Here is a 20,364-nt window from a genome sequence, read left to right as displayed (position 1 = left end):
ATGATTGCTTCCACTTAAAAAAATAAAATAAAATAACATGAATTTTTTAACTACAGCCACTAGGTGGCTGGAGAATTAATCAGGGGTTCACATTATAAAATCATAACAATAAAAATGACTCTATATCAAATTTTAGCATTTTATTGTACTATAATTTTTATAGACATTTTTGAAAAATACAATTAATTACAAGGCTGTAGAGAACAGTGCACTATTACAGACTTATATACTGAGGTTTTAATTACATTATTTTAACATAGTCAGTCTTGAATTAAAGTGGGCCGGTTTAAGGCATGAAACTCCAGGGCTGAAAATGAGTCCCACTCCGGCCCTGCTGTCAACATAAAGTGTTAGCGGATATTAAGCAGATAGTCTACTAATACTCTAATGAGAGTTAGTTGACCTGTAGTTGCAAAGTTACTTATAGTTTGAACGTCTAAAGTGGACTGTTGAATTAAAGTGTTAATGAAGATTAAGACGGGGTGCAATTTAACATTTGCTCAAATAACCAAATTATTGTGCTGTCACAAAACACAAAACCAAGTGTGACATCAGAAGCCATGCTAACGTCGTCCTGCAGCCAATTCTTAGGTGTCCTTATGTTAAGAGCTAGTTTTCTGAAATACCTCTCCCAAACCTGGCTGAAACGTATATGTAGGCAGAATATGTTTTAAATCTACATAAAAAAAAAAAAATAGAGATATTTGTTTTCTTTTTCTTAATGATTGTGTTTCTTCTACTCTTGTTGTTACAAAATGGAACAGATTGGTGGAAAATATTTTGTGGAAGAAGGTTTGGAAATTCTTCCTGATAACATAAAGTTCCAAATAAAAGCATAAGGGTTTCTGTCCCTGTCGGAATGTACAGAGGTACTCCAGAGAGTGCACTATTGACACTCCCCAGGATGACTTCTCATGCTGAAACAGATCCTCCCGCAGACTGGCCGGTGGGCTGTTTGTGTCTTGAGAATGCTTGCCTCTGTTTTCCAACCTGGACATTTCCTTTTTCGCATGTTCTGTCTGCAGAATTGGGCTACTTTAACACTGTTGCCACAGGTTGTTTCCAAAGATTCTGAGGTAATGGTGTCCAGCGGTGCCTGCCTTTATTTTGCGAGCTTGAACACCATTGGCAGGCGGATTCTCACCCACAAGATTTCATAAGGCTTCAGTAGATTCGAGGAAGGAGGGGATAACCCCATAGCGCCACCTTTCTGTGACACGGTGGCTCGTTCTCCCCATGTCAGGCCAAAATCTACACAAACTATGCGTGTTTGCTTTGATGTTGCTTTGCATTGTCCTCATGTCAACTCCTCACACGCTATAACTGGATCCACCCATAATCTGTTCGACCACAGAAAAAGACAGTGCCTTACTGAATGTTCTGTATCATTTTATACACAAATATCTTGTCAAATGAAACATGAAAAACCGGTTCTAGTTCCAGTAATGATCCACACAATTATTAAAGGCAAGATTGTGAGAGCTGCTGTTCAGCATCAGTGTATTGAGCTGTTTGCTCTGACTTCAGGTAACGATACCTCTCTGCATTTTCTCTTTATTTTATCAAATCACTCTTAATGCCACTGGCTTTTGATGGATCTAAATTGATATAAATCTCTGTGTACATTATCATTTGAGTTGTTTTTACAAATATGCACAATAAAAAAAAAATATATATATATATATATATATATATATATATATATATATATATATATATATATTTAATAAGTGTGTGTATGTTGTATATGTGTGTGCAGGTGCCGTTCGTCACAATGAGGTTTCTGATCTCACTGTGTGTGTCTCTACTGCTGCTGATTAATGGTGAGTGTTTACGGTGAATCTGACATGTAAAATGACTAAATTATCTAAATTATCTAAAAATAATTATTGGACAAACAACACATACAACCATTCTTTCACTTCATCTAATCTTTAATTCTTCCTCTTTTCATCCTTTGCTTTAAAAATGTAGAAATTAAAGAAATGTAGTATGAATAATTCATATAGTGAAAGAGCCTACTTACTGTCTAGAAAAAAGGTGCAACACTCACCCTTAGAGCGCTAACTTTATTCTAATTTCATATATAAAGTTAGAATGCTGTAAGAGTGAGTTTTGCACCTTTTTTCAGTTCATATGCATTTAGATTTTTTGATTGCACCTCCTCTTCTGTTGGTAGAGCACCTCTTTTTAACATTTGCGGTTTAGAACTTATATACATTTTTGGGTTTCTTTCTGTAGGTAGCCTTGAATGTTTAAATGTGCTTTAATGTGATAATGTAAATGTGATTAAATTCTCTAAAGTTCTGTTCAAACAACAATGTAAATCATTTTCCACCCGTGAAATCAAATTTGCTGTTGGCGGATCACCTGTCAGGACTAATTTGCTATTGCCAAACAATAATGTATCCCTACAGTGAGTGATCCAGCTCACATGGCGATTACTAAAACAGACTTTCACTGCTACTGTCAGAAGTTCATCAGATCAGCAGCGGCAATATGAAGGAAACACATGTCAGTCAGTTATTATAGCAAAATAATTACCTGGACAATTGCATTCAATGTTTGGAAATCCACTTCTGCCTTTTCTTGAGTAATAAGTAAATAAAAGCTTGGTCATTCTTATTTTTCACAAACGCAACCTTATTTTTCATAGTTGCATCTCATAATTGCAACTTCTTTTTTTTTATTCCATATTTATTTTTCACAAATGTGACTTTATACAGTATGCTCATGTTGTAATTGCTTATATCTCAAAGTATAGAAATAGAGGCTATTTATAAAAAATGTTTTAAAAGAGGCGCACAGTTTTAGAAGAGAACCAAAGATGTTTAAAGGAATAATTCACATTTTTTTTGTCAATTTTGATTTCTCATAGCCTAACTTGTGTGCTTTTTCAGGGCGACGCGGAGTAAACTGCGGCGCTAATCAAGTCTCGCAAATGCGCATGTCGTGCAGCCGTGCAGAGAAGCCCAGTGGCCAAGGTCAAGAACTTGTCAAATAATACATTAAATTCTGGTTTGTTTTTCAGTAAACGCTATTGCATACCCCCAGAACACTTGGAATATATGGCACGTGATGCATTGGACCGTTGATACTTTTTCATCTTTTTTAAAAAGCTTGATGCTGGTCACTATTCACTGCCAGTATATGGACGAGCAGGAGCGGGACATGAACATTCTCCTTTTGTGGTCCATAAAACACATACAATATTAGAACAACACAAGAGCTAGTAAATGATGACTTAATTTTCCATTTTAGTGTGAACCATCCCTTTAAAACAGACTCAAATGTCAGGCAGAAAAGAAAAAGACAACAACCAACTCTACGACCTAGGCTTACAGTACTTTTGAGAATGATGAACAGGAGAAATGATCCATGACTGACAGCAGAACAGTAACACCAGACTTCATCTGCTGGTCAGAGAAAGAACAGGAAAAACTCAAAAACCATCCAAAGAGAGAAGATAGATGTGACAGCTATAATCACATTTTTAAGCAAAGACACAATAACTAATAAAAGATTCCCTTATTTTCACTTTATTAATAAGCATTTACTTTTAAGATTTATTCAAAGCCACTTTAGTTTGTTTTAGAGTACAAATACAAATAAATGCTACTATAACAATTCTAATGCAGATATACTGTAAAACCCAGCCAGAATAAGAAAAATACTGAGAAAGAAAATCACTTTTTGCAGTGCAGTGAATGCATATGTATCATCACAGTCTGTTATTGGTTTGTCTTTGTTCTTTTAGGACCTGCAACTTCCAGCTCTGATCCATGCTATGATTATAACACTCTTGATGAATCCTGGAGAGACATACGGCAAAGCCAATCCTCTGGATATGATGACACTCTTGTTGAACGGAGTAGCTGGTATCGGCTGTATTTGAATGGAGAAAGTGCCCAGATGTCTGAGTGGTGTGTGAGTTATGTGAGATGTGGTGGTGAAACTAGCCTGTTTCTCAACGGTTCTCATCCAACAATTGAGGATGGAGTGGTGACCCGTGAAGTCCTGGGAACATATTGGAACAGTGATTGCGGCAGCTACAGATCTACATCCATAGTGAAAGTTAAAGCCTGTCCAGGAGATTATTACGTCTATGAATTTGTCAAGCCCAACATATCAGCTCCAGGGCCTATGTACTGTGCAGGTGAAATTTTAAAGGCTTGTTCACACAAAGAACGATAACTAGACTATAATGAAAACTATATTAGTATGCACTCCAATGTTGTCTGCTGCTTTAAATTCTGAAGCTTATTCAAGCAGCATGGATTCTGATTGGTTGTCAATGTTTTTATCATTCATCAGCTGGAAAAAAATCATTCTGAAAGTGACTCAAACAAAATTGTTCCTCTCTGTGTCGTCATAGTTGTGGTGTGGACTCTGCTATTCTCATAGAATTAGAATGATTATTAAAACTTTATAGTTCCCTTTCGATACTTCACTCGTACTGCGTATGGGGAAAGGTCTCCTTTATCCCCGTTACTGAAGCCTTTTTTCAATAACGCAGTGTAACTGCATCATCATTGGTTCACTCATAGACAAGTTGTTGAACCAATGACGGCTATGGCGACAAAGCGAGCGAATATTCCCTCCAAAATGGGTGGGGTTTAGGGCTATATAAGCAGGCGTTTCGCCATAGGATTTCAGTTCTCTCTCCTTCAGCGATGACTTCACATCGCTCTTCGCTGATCTCCGGCTGAAGCCTTCGCCGCCTTGGAAGAAGCTTGATTGGAAGACGCTCTCACCGCCATCGAAGAAACTCCCGCAGCGGACTGCTAAGCTCGGCGGACCCAGAAGCGCTGGCGCCGTCATCGACGGCTGCCTCGAGCGCCGTCTTGAGCCGCCCACTTCCCACTTCTGGCCGCCTACCAGCGCGTCTCCTGCCGCCATCCGGCGCATCTAACTGAGCATTTTCCCGCGGTTTATTGCCACTAAATTGTCGCTCTAAAAGAGCTTCCTGCGGCCCTCGCTGCTCTAAAAGAGCCCCTCAAACGCCGTTTTCACGGCGGCGGCGTTGTTACAAATGCCGCGCCACACTTGTGGCACATGCAGAGCCCCTCTGCATGAAGACAACGGGCACGGTGAGTGACCTCATGTTCTCACTGCGAGAACATGAGTCTTGCCTCTCTGCGCTCGTGGATCGCCTTCTTCAGTGGGGGCGATCCCACCGCTCGCGGCCTCCCGTCTTCTTCCTCCCGCGAGCCGGCTAGGAAGAGACAGCGGGGCAGAACGGCCCAGCGTCCAGAGTTGGATGAGCTCACGCCGGCCCAGCCCCCACGTGCCTCACTCTCTCCCCCGAGAGAGCAGTCCCCCGTCTTGTTCTCCCGCCCTGAGCTGCGTCCCTCGGCTGATGCAAGCGGCCTCGTCTCCTTCGGCGGTTCTGAGGACGAGCTGCTCGATGATGACTCTATGTCTCTCGCGGCCTCTCCAAGGCTGTCGAGGAGCTTGACTTCCAATGGGCCCCGCCTGAAGAACCAACACACAGCAGACTGGACGAGTGGTTCCTGCTGGGACGTCACCAGGCCCCTCACCAACGCTCTGCACCGTTTTTCCCTGAAGTCCATGATGAGCTGACCATGTCGTGGCGCGCACCCTACTCGGCTCGCTTACGTACTTCTTAACAGTCAGCTCTCACTTCAGTTGATGGCTCCATGGAGAAGGGCTACGACAGCTTACCGCCCCTGGACGAAGCAGTGGCAGCTCACCTCTGTCCCCCCGTGGCCGTGGGAAACCAAGAGGGCCCTTACATCCAAGCCCTGCAGGACCACCTCTGCCTTAGCTGGCAGAGCCTACACCTCTGCGGGCCAAGCTGCCTCTTCACTGCACACCATGGCTATACTCCAGGTGTTCCAAGCCAAGCTCCTCCGCTCCCTGGACAGTCTGGAATCGATGCACATGCCTTTCTTGACCTTCGCAGCGCCACGGATTTGGCCCTGCGCGCCACGAAAGCCACAGCCCAGGCCATCGGATGGTCAATGGCAAGCCTGGTCGTGCTCGAGCGCCATCTTTGGCTCAACTTGGCTGAAATCAAGGATGCAGACAAGACAGTCTTCCTGGATGCCCCTGTCTCCCTGTCCGGTCTCTTTGGGCCAGCCGTAGAGGGCTTTACAGAGCGTTTCACCACGGCTCAGAAGTCGTCCCAGGCCATGCGACACTTCCTGCCTAAGCGCTCCAGCTCTACCTCTGCTTCCAGCTGCCCCAGGACTGTGCCGGTTCAGCAGAGCAAGCCTGCTCCCTCTACCACCCAGGCAGCTTCAGCTCCAAAGGAACAGCGCCGCCGAGTCTGACCCGCCAGGCGCTCCTCCTTCCCGAGGCAACGGCAGGCTCCCCGGCCTAAGATAGAGCTGGACCCGAGGCCTCCCAAGTCTTCCTGATCACAAGGGAGAAAAGAGAAAGGGGTTAAGTCCCGCCGAAGCCGGACCACCCCAAAAGCTTTTTCGTCCACTTTCCCCTTTGCCCCGTTCAGTTCCGGGCACAGGAACCAGTTGTTGTGTTCTGCTTCCAGGGTCCACTGCTGTTGCGCCCACGCAAAACGCTGTTGTTATGGCGAACACAATAAATATTTTACATTCTCAAAGAAAGAGCAATTTTCCTCTCCCACACTCGCCGGTGTGCGGGCCCCCTCTCAGCGGCCCGCCGCCTGGCGCCATTCAACCCCTTGCTTCACGGGCCAAGGCCTAGCAGGCCATCCCCGGAGTGTCAAAGATGCATACTTTCACATCCAGATAGCGCCCCATCACAGGTGATTCTTGAGATTCGCATTCGAGGGTGTGGCTTACCAATACACGGTCCTTCCATTCGGGCTGTCCCTAGCTCCTCGCACTTTTACCAAGTGCATGAACTCTTTCCTCTTTTCCTCTTTCCTCTCTGAGACAGATGGGAATTCTCAACCGAGTTCTCAACCATCTCGACGACTGGCTCATTCTAGCCCAATCTCGAGCCGAGCTAGAACATCACAGATCCATGTTGCTCAGCCACATGGAGTGCCTGGGTCTCTGGGTCAATTTCGTCAAGAGTTCACTGCTCCCCATCCAGCGTATAACGTTCCTGGGTGCAGTTCTCGACTCAGCCCATATGATGGCTGTAGTCTCACCAGTGCACACTCTGGTTATTCAGCAGCTCGCGGCTTTGGTCAGGAACAAAGCCTGTCTCCATCTGAAGTTTTTCCAGAGGATGTTAGGGCTGATGGCTTCCGCCTTCTCGGTTCTGAAGCTCGGCCCTCTTCGGATGCGGCCTCTGCAATACTGGTTGAAGTTTAGGGTCCCTCCTCATGCCTGGCGGCGCGGCCGCCTGCGCCTCAGGGGTCAATCGAGCCTGTTTGACAGCTCTGAAACCCTGGACGAACCCTACGTGGTTCAGTCAAGGAGTACCCCTACAGGCGGTGTCCAGAAGGACGGTGCTCTCGACAGACGCGTCCAACGCGGGTTGGGGCACTCTTTGCGAGGGCAGGCCGCCCTTCAGCTTGTGGTCTCACGAGGAGAGCCATCTGCACATCAACTGCCTCGAGATGCTGGCAGTGATCTGAGCCCTTCAGGCGTTTCAAGCACATCTGACAGGACGCCACGTCTTAGTCCAGTCGGACAGCATGACAGTGGTGTCATACATAAATCACCAGGGCGGTCTTTCGTCCAGCCGCTTATGCGCTCTGGCGAAACATCTGTTGGAATGGGCATTACCGAGGTTTCAGTCGCTCAAGGCGACTCATATACCCGGGAGGATGAATTTGGGAGCAGACATGCTATCTCGGAGCAATGTCCCCTCAGACGAGTGGATGCTCCACCCCCAGGCGGTTCTCAGAATCTGGGAGTTCTTCAGAAAGGCAAAGATAGACCTCTTCGCCTCAAAAGACAACTCTCACTGCCAAATTTATTTTTCGAAGGAGGTAGATGTGCTGGCCCACGTCTGGCCCAGCGCTCTCCTGTACGCTTTTCCCCCGATCGCTCTGATCCCTCAAGTCATCAGGCGAATCAGGGAAGACAAACACAGAGTCCTCCTGGTGGCCCCGCTCTGGAGGAGCCAAGTTTGGTCCTCGGAGCTGTTCAGGCTTTCCACGAAAGCCCCGTGGCCAATTCCCCTGAGAGGGGACCTCCTCTCTCAGGCGAACGGGAAGATCTGGCATCCTCAGCCAGAACTTTGGGCTCTGCACCTCTGGTCCCTCGATGGGAGCCTGCTAACCTCCCAGGGGACGTGCTAAATACCATTTCTCACGCGAGAGCAAGTGTAACATGGGTTCGACGGCTTCGGCCTTCTCACTTGTCCACTGGTTCCCTATCGGTGCCCAAGACAAGTCCAGTCGTTCCCTGCCGTGGCACGGCGCGGTTGAATTCGTTCCCCATACGCAGTACGAGTGAAGTATCGAAAGGGAACGTACTCGGTTACTAACGTAACTGCGATACGGAACGAGTACTGCGATACTTGCCGTGCCACGAGGCTGCGGCTTCAGTGTCGCCGCTTCAGTCGGATGACCTGAAATCCTATGGCGAAACGGCTGCTTATATAGCCCTAAACCCTGCCCATTTCGGCGGGAATATTCACGTGCTTTGTCGCCATAGGCCGCGCAGCTATGCCGCGCCATTCATTGGTTCAACAACTTGTCTATGAGTGAACCAATGATGATGCAGTTACACTGCGTTATTGAAAAAGGCTTCAGTAACAGGGATAAAGGAGACCTTTCCCCATACGCAGTACTCGTTACGTATCTCAGGGAACCGAGTTTACGTTAGTAACCAAGTACGTTATTGTCCTTGGTGTGAACAGGTCTTAATTCTTTTACTCTGGGGTTTTTGTGATGATATCATGAGCTTGTTGAATGTTGGTATCAAGAATAATTGTCATACTTTTTAGATCATTTTACATCTGTTATTGTGGATTGTGTAATGAAATTAAGCTTGAGTTATAATCAGTGGTTTGCATTCCATCAGCCATTCTGTTGGCTACTATGTTGTTCTCTCCCACCTACCCATCTCTAACACTTTCCTAACTCTGTTATTCTAACTGTTGATTTTGACAGTAAATTCTGATTTAGTTTTAGTCATACACATGGTCTTCTTTTCAATGAATGATATATGCATTCTTTTTAATAATTTGCCAACAACATTTTTTTTTTTCAAACATACATATTTATTTGTATAAATTAAATATAATTAATAATTAGGGTACATTTACACGACAATGATATGCCTAAAACGGAGAAGTTTTTGCTTTGAGTTTTCCGCGTACAGACTACATCATTGTCAAAATGATCACTATTCATACGAATCCGTGAAAATGACTAAAAATACTGTATTCTCCTGCCAAGCCATTAGATGGTGATGAAACACTATAGGCTGAACATTTAATACTCATGTGCATGACGTAATTGTTTTCACAGATTTGTTGTTTACATGGAGACCGTTTTCAAAAACTTGCTCTTTGAAATCTGTTTCCAAAAGTTTGCGTTTTCAGGCCACCAAAACGCTATTGTAATATGAACGAATGGCCAAAAAGCATTAAAAGTTTTCTGTTTTTAGTTGAAAATGGTGTCGTGTAAACAGCCCCTTTAAGAGCAGTGAGTGATTTTCTCTGTCTTTTGTTGTTTGATTAATATTAAGGGTACAGATGGCAGCAAGTTTATTATGCTGCTGTCACTTTAAGACCGAATGCCAGGATCTTCAATACACTGATGCACATCCGATATAACTGTTTACGTTTTCTTAAGACATAACCGAATGTCTCCAGAATGGACATTTTGACATAATGTTGTGTGTATTTGTCCGTTCAGCCATGAAAATATGTGAAAGAGAGCTCAAATCAGTACTTGGAAGCTGTCTAAGAGGCGACTTTCTGTGTGCGCGGCTGCGCTTCGGGTGTGTGTGCACAGAAAACCGTACCGAATAGAGCTATCTTTTGTGTTCTTTTTCAGATCTATCCATATGTCTGCTCTTCTCTTTCTCCCAAACATTTACATTTTTGAATGTTTTATGAGACATGATGCTTCAGAGCTGACAAGAGGGAAATAAGGCTCAGGTTTTTGTTTTTTTTCACTTTTAGTAAATTGTGTTACCCATTCCTTGCAGGGCTCTGCATATACAGATCCATTCATGGCACATTTTTCTTTTCTATGTTTCTCTCTTTATTTTGGGCTTTACTGCAAATCACTGGTTAGGATATGATTACTCAAAATAATGAAATGACCCATCAGTGTCTCTGTAGTCAGGGCTAAAACTATATTGTCTTTCATATAAATACATATAAAAAAACTTTTTAACAGTATTTTACAAAGATCTCTTTCGTCCATGACAGTTGCTTTCCAAAGCATCAGCAGTGATCCCTGTTACAACTATGAGTCTCTGGATCGTCCCTGGAGAGCCAACAATGAAAGTGGAAATAACATTTGTGATGAATCTTTCTCCTGGAATGGCTGGTATCGGCTTTTCTACTACAGAATGGACATCCGGATGTCAGAGACCTGTGTTAGTTCATTCACCTGTAACACATACATCAATCTGTGGCTCACTGATCCTCACCCTCAAATAGAGGATGGGGTGGTGATCAGGGAGGTCTGTGGTAGTTATCATTTGGGAGACTGCTGTGAATACAATTCAAACCCCATCAGAGTCAAAGCTTGTCCTGGCAATTACTATGTCTATGAACTTGTGAGTCCACCATTTGGATGTGTTGGATATTGTACAGGTACTGTGCCTTTTCCTCCTTATTAACAAAGACTTTAAAACCTTTTAAAAATGATTTCGGTTATGTTTTGAACTTTCTTCTTTTTAGATATCAGCACCATTTCACAACCGGTTTCCACTGTGAGTCCAGATATAATCACTGGATCCAGTATCACCTTGAGTAAGTTGTATACAGTATATATAATTTAATATATAATATTCAAAAATATTATTGATTTGACTGCACTCACTGTATTGGATGAGAACTGACTGAGTATATCACTATATATGAATTAAAATATTAAAAATATCCATAATTTGCTGTTTTTTTTGGTAATGATTCTGCATTACAGATTAAAATGGTACATTGTATGTATCTCATATCATACTACAGAGTCATGTCATGTACAGTACAAATGGCTAAAATTCTCTATGATTATTACTATAGATCAATTTAGGCCTCACAAAGTTCCTTGTTTTGATCTGTCACTAACACAGATTATGACCCGTGCAAAAACTACAGCATACTCGACAACTACTGGAGAAGCATAATCATTTACTGGTATACGAATGGATATGTAAATAGACATGATGACACTCTTGTAGAATGGGATGGCTGGTATCGACTCTTCATTAATGGATCAAGTGCTCAGATGCCTGAATGGTGTGTGTCTTACATGTCATGTGGAGGTTATAGTTCTCTGTGGATTGGTGACTCTCATCCTCGACTAGAAGATGGAGTTGTTACTCGTGAAATTTACGGCTCCCGTAATGATCAGTGCAGTCGCTACAGATCTGATCCAATCCAAGTTAAAGCTTGTCCTGGAAATTATTATGTCTACAAGTTTACCAGGCCAACTCTATCAATCCCAGCTCCTGTATATTGTGCAGGTACATACATTCATCTTTATATTTGACATGATTATCATGAATTGTACTGTAGATTTTCACATGATTAGCTGTGCAGACCTTTTAAAGTTTTCCTTCTACTTGGATGCACTTAATCTTCACTATATAATGCTCTCTTTCTATTTTTTCATCAACAGTACCTGTCTCCATCCCAAGTGTCGACCCCTGCTACAACTATACCAGTCTGGATGAGCCTTGGAGAGCCACTGACCATTATAACTTGGGCATGTGTGATTCTAATGTGGAGTGGAATGGCTGGTACAGGCTGTTCTACAATGGTCAAAATGCTCAGATGCCAGAATCATGTGTTAATCAGTACACATGTGGCACTAGTGACCCACTGTGGCTCAACGGATCTCACCCACAGCTGAAAGATGGAGTGGTCACTCGTCAGGTCTGTGTCTCCTCATGGAATGGCTGCTGTACTTATGCTTCCCACGCTATAAGAGTCAAAGCCTGTCCAGGAAATTACTATGTTTATGAGTTTGTCAAACCAATATTTTGCGGAGCTTACTGTGTAGGTAAGAAAGCATTTACTCATATGCTTTTCAGTAATTTATTTTGAAATTTTTTTGATGTTGATATAAACTTTTCCTAATACCAGAAGCCTCAAGTCAGTCCATCCCATCAGCGTCTACAACAACAGAGACAATCCCATCCATACAATCCATTACTCCACCAATCATAACCACTGGTAAAGTATTGTCTTGACTCCCATTACACAAGGGTGTAAAAAAAATCATAGCAAACCTTACTTAATAGCAGGTATGTACACAGATAAAAGGTAAAATAGTACTTCCGCTGCTGATTTGGCTCAAAGAAAGCACCACATTTACTTAAAGTGCCCCTTTTGTGTTATTTTAAAGGTTTTTAATTTAGTTGTGGTGTCTCTTACAATAGGTTTTCATGCATCCAAGGAAAAAAAAAACACTTTAATTTTCTCATAATTTATATTTCACATCACCTGGTTTCTCAAAGAGTCTGAAAATGGTTTATTTAATGATTCAGTCTCTCTAATCTCCTCCTTTCCGCAAGCCTGCTCTGCTGTGAGTGGTTAGACAGTCCAGTCTGTTGTGATTGGTCTACCACTTGTAGTGCGTCAGAAACGAAATGCCATTTACCATATCTGATTTTCAGCTCTGGATCTTCCTCAGCACTTGATGTCAGTAATACGAAAAGAAACAATGACGTTCCCCGTTACTGAAGCCTTTTTCAATAGCGCAGTGTAACTGCTTCGTCATTGGTTCATTCATAGACAAGTTGTTGAACCAATGACAGCGCGGCATAGCTGCGCGGCCTATGGCGACAAAGCCTGCGAATATTCCCGCCGAAATGGGCGGGGTAGCTATATAAGCAGGCGCTTCGCCATAGGATTTCAGTTCTCTCTCCTTCAGCGACGACTTCATATCGCTCTTCGCTGATTTCCGGCTGAAGCCTTTGCCGCCTGGAAGAAGCTCGCCTGGGAGAAGTTCTCACCACTGTCGAAGAGGATCCCGCTGCGGACTGAGCTGAGACCGCTGAACGAAGACAGCGCCGGCGCCCTCGCACACTGCTGCCTCGGGCGGCGCTCTCGAGCCGTCCGCTTCCCACTTCCGGCCACCTCTCAGCGCGTCTCCTGCCGCCATCCGGCGCCGTTTAAAGAGCATTTCCCGCGGCTTAACACCGCTTCCTAAAAGAGCTTTCCCAGTGGCTCTCGCCGCTCTAAAAGAGCTACAATCGCCGTTTTCACAGCGGCGGCGTTGCCTCAATGCCGCACCACAGCTGTGGCACATGCAAAGCCCCTCGCTCCATGGATCTTCGCTCTCTTGCAGCTGTTCACCGCTCCGCCCTCGTGCCGCCTTCAGCATCTGAGAGCATTCAGCTCATCCCCTGCCGTCTTCTGTCAGGTGAGAACAGAGCTTATTTTTCTACTTTCTCGCTGCCATTTGCTTCAAACGCCGTCTCTCCGAACGCGTCATTTGCCAGGTCCTCCCCCGCAAACCGCGTTCGTTGAGGATACGTGCTCTCACTTGGGAGCATGAGAGCGAGCTCACTCTTAGCTGAATTTGACATGATGACGAGACTCATGATACATTTTCTATCTGAGTGAGTGTATTTCTCCTTATCTCAATGCGCGTCGCTCGCCGGTCCCTCACCCGCGAGCCGTGTTAGTTCAGAAATATGACATGCCTTTCTTCCCTAGCTTGGGTGAGAAACATGTTATATGCTTAATTTAATGGAGCATATTTCTGCTGTTTGCACTGAGTCTTTACGCGTTGCTCGCCGGTTCTGCCCGCGAGTCGCGTTTATTGAGAAATATAACATCACTCTCCCCTCTCTTGGGTGACACCCATGTTATATACATTCAGTTTATATAGCAGATTTTTGCAGAAGTTATCTGAATCTCTCAGCTGAATTTGACATGATGCTCTCCCCTGACTTAGGCGAGACTCATGATACATTTTCTATTTGTGTGAGTGTATTTTTCCTTATCTCAATGCGCGTCGCTCGCCAGTTCCGCCCCGCAAGCCGCGTCGATTGAGAAATATGACGTGACGTTCTCCCCCGACTCGGGCGAGAAACATGTTTTTATACTCTATTAATGGAGCTGATTCTGTTGTTTGCGCTGAGTTTCTCTATGCGTTGCTTGCCAGTTCCGCCCCGCAAGCAGCATTCATTGAGAAATATAACATGTCGCTCTCCCCCTGTCTCGGGTGAGACATATGTTATATATATATTTCAGTTGATACAGTGTATTGCTGCCGAGTTTGCTGAATTTCTCGGCGCGTTGCTTGCCGGTTCTGCCCGGCAAACCGCGTTCTTTGAGAAATATAACAACACTCTCAGGTGAGACCTATGTTATATATATATTCAGTATATCAGTCAATGTAGCATATTTATTCCAGTCTCTCTGCGTGTCGTTTGCCGGCCCTGCCCCTGCAAGCCACGTTCATGAGGATGTATGCGCTCACTGAAAGCGAGCTCAATGCTCACTCATGCTTGGTGGAACTAACATGCTCATTATGCTGGACCTCTGTTCATGTGACTTGCTGGCTCTGCCCTGCAAGCCATGTTCATTGAGGAAGAGCAGTCTCACTTCTGACACCGCTCGGCTGAATATATCTTGATGCTCTCCTCTGACTCAGGTGGGACTCATGATGTATATTTTTTCAAAAAGCATATATCTGTTTGCTGAGTTTCTCAGTATGTCATTTGCCGATTTCACCCCGCAAGCCACGTTCATGAGGATGCGTGAGCATTTCTAAAAACTAGCCGGTGTGCGGGCCCCCTCCCAGCGGCCCGCCACCCGGCGCCATTCAACCCCTTGTCACACGGCCATCCCCGGAGTATCAAGTGGGTTCAAGGGATAATATCTCAAGGCTACTCGCTCCAGTTTGCTCGCAGACCCCTGCGTTTTGGCGGGGTGCTTCCCACTTCAGTAAACACGGACGACACTCACGTCCTCCAAGCCGAAGTGATGTCTCTGTTAGAGAAGGGGCCTATAGAAATAGTCTCCCCCTCAGAGAGCGATTACAGCCATTACTTCCTCATTGCCTAGAGTGAAGGCGGTCTCAGACTCATCTTAGACCTCAGACTCCTGAACCTTTCCCTCATGAGACGGAAGTTCAAGATGTTAACGCTGAAGCAGATCCTCGCACAGGTTTGCCCCGGGGACTGATTCTGCTTGCTGGACCTGAAAGATGAATACTTTCACATCCAGATAGCCACCCATCACAGGCGATTCTTGAGATTCACATTCGAGGGTGTGGTTTACCAATATACAGTCCTTCCATTCGGGCTGTCCCTAGCTCCTCGCACTTTTACCAAACGCATGAACGCGGCGCTTTCCCCACAGTTGGGAATCCGGTTTCTCAATTATCTCGGCTGATGGCTTCCACCTTCCCGGCTCTGCAGCTCGGCCTTCTTCGGATGCGGCCTCTGCAATACTGGTTGAAGTTCCGGGTCCCTCCTCACGCCTGACGGCGTGGCTGCCTGTGTCTCGGGGTCAATCAGGCCTGTTTGACAGCTCTGAAACCCTGGATGAACCCTGTATGGTTCAGTCAAGGTGTACCCCTACAGGCGGTGTCCAGAAGGATGGTGCTCTCAACAGATGCATCCAACACAGGTTGGGGTGCTCTTTGCAAGGGCAGACCGGCCTTCGGCTCGTGGTCTCACGAAGAAAGCCATCTGCACATCAACTGCCTCGATGTTGGCAGTGATTCGAGCCCTTCACGCATTTTAGGCACACCTGACGGGACGCCACGTCTTACGTCCAGTTGGACAGCATGACAGTGGTGTCATACATAAATCACCAGGGCGGTCTTTCGTCCAGCTGCTTATGCACTCTGGCGAAGCGTCTTCTGGAATGGGCATTACCGAGGTTTCAGTCACTCAGAGTGACTCACATACCCGGGAGAAAGAACTTGGGAGCAGATATGCTATCTCGGAGCAATGTCCCCTCAGACGAGTGGATGCTCTACCCCCAGATGGTTCTCACGATCTGGGAGTTCTTCGGGAAGGCAGAGGTAGACCTCTTCGCCTCAGAAGACAACTCTCACTGCCCAATTTATTTCTCGAAGGAGGACGATGCACTGGCTCACGTCTGGCCCAGCACCCTCCTTTACGCTTTTCCCCAGATTGCTCTGATCTCGCAGATCATCAGACGAATCAGGGAAGACAAGCACAGAGTCCTCCTGGTGGCCCTGCTCTAGAGGAGCCAAGTTTGGTCCTCAGAGCTGTTCAGGCTTTCCACGAAAGCTCCGTGGCCGATCCCCCTGAGACGGGACCTCCTCTCTCAGGCGAACAGGACGATTTGGCATCCCCAGCCAGAACTCTAGGCTCTGCACCTCTGGTCCCTCAATGGGAGCCTGCTAACCTCCCCGGGGACAAGCTGAATACCATCTCTCAGGCGAGAGCTCCGTCCATGAGACGCCTCTACGCCCAGAAATGGTCGGTCTTTGTTGGCTGGTGTTCTGCACGCAACATAGACCCAGTGGAGTGTGATGTATCTCCGATACTGTCTTTCCTCCAGGAGCATTTAGAACTGGGTCGCACCCCTTCAACGCTCAAAGTTTACGATGCAGCCATTGCAGCGTTTCACGCTCCTATCGCTGGCCAGTCAGTGGGACGAAACAACCTTGTGGTGCATTTCTTTAGAGGTTCTAGGCGATTGAATCCACCTCGTCCTCTCACCGTTCCCACCTGGGACCTCTCTTTGGTCCTCAGAGCTCTCAAAGGGCCTCCCTTTGAGCCACTGTGTTCAGCTGACCTCAGGCCCCTGACGCTCAAAACCGCTCTGCTACTTGCACTAGCATCGGTTAAGCATGTTGGTGACTTGCAGGCCCTCTCCGTGAGCCCTGCATGCCTTGAGTTCGGGCCCAACGACTCCAAGGTCGTTTTGAAACCTAGGCATGGCTACGTCCCTAAGGTGCTCTCGACTCCATTCAGAGCACAGGTCATTTCCCTCTCAGCGCTTCCTCCCTCGTCGGACGAGCGAGAGCTGGAATTGTTCTGCCCCCTCAGGGCATTAAGGACCTACGTTGAGCGATCACAGCCTTTCCGGCAATCCGATCAGCTCTTTATCTGCTTTGGTGGCCGCACCAAAGGGTCTTCGGTCTCAAAGCAACGTCTTGCGCGTTGGATAGTCGACGCTATTACTCTTTGTTACTCCTCTATGGGCCTCAACTGCCCCATAGGAGTTAGAGTCCACTCCACTAGAGGAATGGCTTCCTCTTGGGCCTGGTCTAGTGGAGTTTCGATTAAAGACATCTGTGAGGCGGCCGGCTGGTCCTCGCCGTCCACTTTTGTCAGATTTTATCATTTGGACATCCCGACCTTACAAGCTCTGGTCCTCTTGGTATGATCCAGCGGCCTCTATCGAGCTCCGCTTCATGCCACTCTGGGAGTTAACTCCCCTTTTGGCAGTGTAATGAGGGTTCGACGGCTCCGGCCTTCTCACTTATCCTCTGGTTCCCTCGCAGTGTCCAAGACAAGTCCAGTCGTTCCCTGCCGTGGCACGGCGCGGTTGAATTCATTCCCCATACGCAGTACGAGTGAAGTATCGAAAGGGAACGTACTCGGTTACTAACGTAACCTCGTTTCCCTGAGATACGGAACGAGTACTGCGTTACATGCCGTGCCACGAGGCTGCGGCTTCGGTAACGGGGAAAAACCTTTCCCCATACGCAGTACTCGTTCCATATCTCAGGGAACCGAGGTTACGTTATTCCATATCAATTCCAGTGTGAGTCCTTTTTGAAATGAATCAAAGTGGATGTGCAGCGCTGAAAATGGGACATGAACAACACAAACCAAACTCTTCCAGTCTCAGCTACAGTGTTTAAAGTCCCTGTAAAGTCATTTTAAAGTATGTGTTCTGAGTTTGTCACACCGCAGAAAAATGTGTTATTAACCACTCAGCCAAATTTGAATGATTAAAAAAATCTGCAAGTAAATGAAATAAGTTCTCGAAAAATCTCGAAAAAATAGGCAGCGCTCTCTGCTCTCAAACCCTGGGGGTATGTCCGCTGTCGGCGCTGAAACCACGCCCACTCGCAAGAGTTGCCGTCTCAACTGACTTGAGTCTAATGAGTCAAATACTGATGCATATAAAAATAATCATTTAGAGGGTTGCAAATTTTAGTAGAGTTACTGTGGACTACCTACTAATTATAACATAAGCAAACTCGCCAACTTACACTCATTGGTGGGCACGTACTGCCGACTGTTGTCGAGTCGACAAATTTCGGCGCCGCGAGACGGGAGGATGAAGGCCGGGAATATTGTATATTGTAACCAGTGTTGGGGAGTAGTTAACTACATGTAGCGGCGCTACTAGTTTAACTACATTTTTCAGTAGCTTGTATGTAGTTCAGCTACTTTTAAAACAGAGTAGCTTTTCCAGTAGTTAACTACATTTTCCAGCAAGTAGCGTTGTAGCGCGACCAAAAGTTACAAGCTACATTCCGTTTTGTGTTGCGTTCTGACGAGCTCATTCATGAAGCAGCACAGCGTCTTCAGATCACGAACTAAAATCGTGCATTACTGCCATCTATTGTTATATAACGCATCTTGCGGCTTTATAAGTTCGTCAGCAGTTCATCGAGAAGAGATCGCCTGATGATTATGTAAAGGACAGGAGTGGGTTCACACTGCACGAATCGATTAGTAAAGGTTATAAACATGATTAAAACGCTGTCTGTGACGGAGACTTCAAGCACATACAGGTGAATAATAGCCTTTTTAAATGGATTATTCTGCTTTATTGCAGTCTATATCAAATGTATGCAAACTATTTTATTACAGTGGTGACCCGCCATAGTATAATCTGTCCCGCCAGTTTTATAATGAACATAAGATCACTAACGCAGTGTTTTGAGTCATTGCATTGGCAAAGCATCCGTCAACTGAATAGAAAACAACAACATAGCTTAGTGCGCTGATCTAATAAAATCGGATGCTCGGGTATAAGAATGTTTACGCGAGATGCGCATGATTCGCGTAGAGACATTTAAGATGTTATTTAATTTTACAAATAATTGGAATAGAATTTCAAAAATATTGATACAAAATTCTAATATTTTTCCAGTCTGCATTTATGCGTATTTTTATTATTGCACATTTTTGTCCCGTGTTATGGTTATGGTACCAATTTTGAGCGTGAATCCTGCATTTCTGTGTAGGCTATTAATCACTTCTGAAACTGCAGAGTGCAATTGGTCGTCGTTCCTCTCGCATGAAAAACAAAATTTATAATACATTCAGAATTTTAATATATATAAAGCGTGCAAAGAGAGTCAGTGTGAGATATAGGAGTATTGACATTTGAGTAGCCTATATACATTTGAGTATTGTATTTTTTTATATAGTTTACAAAATAAAACACTATGCTTTGAAATCATAATTGTAGTGCATTGCTTTGTTTAAACCCCAAACATCTTACTTAAACATTCTTCATTAACAGTTATCCAGTTATTTGTAATATGCTATGTCATTTAAAAAAAAAGTAGTTTCAATGTAGCTAGCTACTTTTTGATAGTAACTTGTAGTGTAGCTAACTACTTTTTCAAAAGGGTAGCTTGACTGTAGTTTAACTACTTTAATTCATGAGTAGCTTGTAGCTTGTCAAACTACAGTTTCAGAGTAGCTTCCCCAACACTGATTATAACAACCATGTAATATGCATTTGCGTGACGTAGGCATTAGTAGCTAAATGTGCAAAGGGCTGTATAACTGTAATGACACTCGAGATTGAGCGAGTGAACCGCTGTAGAGTAAGAGGCGGCGCCTCGCTCGGTGCGTCATCGACAGTTATATAGTGTTAGGGGAGGGGCTATGCTCGAGCGTCCAAGTGTGTCATCAGACCCCCGTTTTAGCTCCGCCCAAAAAATCCTGAGCAGAGACTTGGTGAAAAACTGTTTAACTTCACAATTAAGCATTACACAGTCTTTGTAATGTGTTTCAGCAATACATTTGTAACATTTATAAAGTGTTTAGAAAGAATTCTCAGAATTGATTTTACAGGGACTTTAAGGTCAGGGTAAAGTAGACATTCACAGGCTGCCAGTGAAGACCACAGGTTGGCATTATGCAAATTTGTTACATTGTTTTGTAGGTATGTAACAGGAAGTGTGACTGGAATTGCTGACAACTTGTTTTGACAGTTCAGAATTGATTCTTTCTTTTAGGAGACAACTTTATTTGTTGTACACTTTGATCTTTAAAACTTTGCAGACCTTTTACATTCACATAAAGCTATATTATACACTGCATGAAAGATAATATTTGAAAAAGTATAATAGGGGCATTTTAAAACAAA

At 44.9% G+C, this 20,364-nt stretch overlaps 1 protein-coding gene across 4 annotated transcripts in view; it reads left to right on the top strand.

The window, feature by feature from the left end:
• The first annotated feature begins 1,343 nt into the window (after positions 1 to 1,343).
• LOC125255706 (uromodulin-like) overlaps positions 1,344 to 20,364 on the top strand; it is a 33,595-nt gene continuing 14,574 nt past the window's right edge. For 2 of the 4 annotated variants that reach the window (XR_007181968.1, XM_048171131.1), the window contains exons 1-9: positions 1,344 to 1,527; positions 1,760 to 1,823; positions 2,901 to 2,984; positions 3,758 to 4,156; positions 10,291 to 10,680; positions 10,768 to 10,839; positions 11,157 to 11,549; positions 11,705 to 12,088; positions 12,172 to 12,261. Coding sequence is in view for 1 of the 4 variants with exons in the window: in XM_048171131.1 (XP_048027088.1) it covers positions 1,775 to 1,823; positions 2,901 to 2,984; positions 3,758 to 4,156; positions 10,291 to 10,680; positions 10,768 to 10,839; positions 11,157 to 11,549; positions 11,705 to 12,088; positions 12,172 to 12,261 (1,861 nt within the window). In the remaining 3 variants the exon portion in view is untranslated. The remainder of the gene's footprint in view (positions 1,528 to 1,759; positions 1,824 to 2,900; positions 2,985 to 3,757; positions 4,157 to 10,290; positions 10,681 to 10,767; positions 10,840 to 11,156; positions 11,550 to 11,704; positions 12,089 to 12,171; positions 12,262 to 20,364) is intronic. The other 2 variants (XR_007181970.1, XR_007181969.1) reach the window with 2 other exon arrangements.

This window comes from Megalobrama amblycephala, linkage group LG20 (genome assembly GCF_018812025.1).
Source record: "Megalobrama amblycephala isolate DHTTF-2021 linkage group LG20, ASM1881202v1, whole genome shotgun sequence".
Taxonomy (NCBI): Eukaryota; Metazoa; Chordata; class Actinopteri; order Cypriniformes; family Xenocyprididae; genus Megalobrama; species Megalobrama amblycephala.
This window is presented reverse-complemented; position numbering and strand designations above follow the sequence as displayed.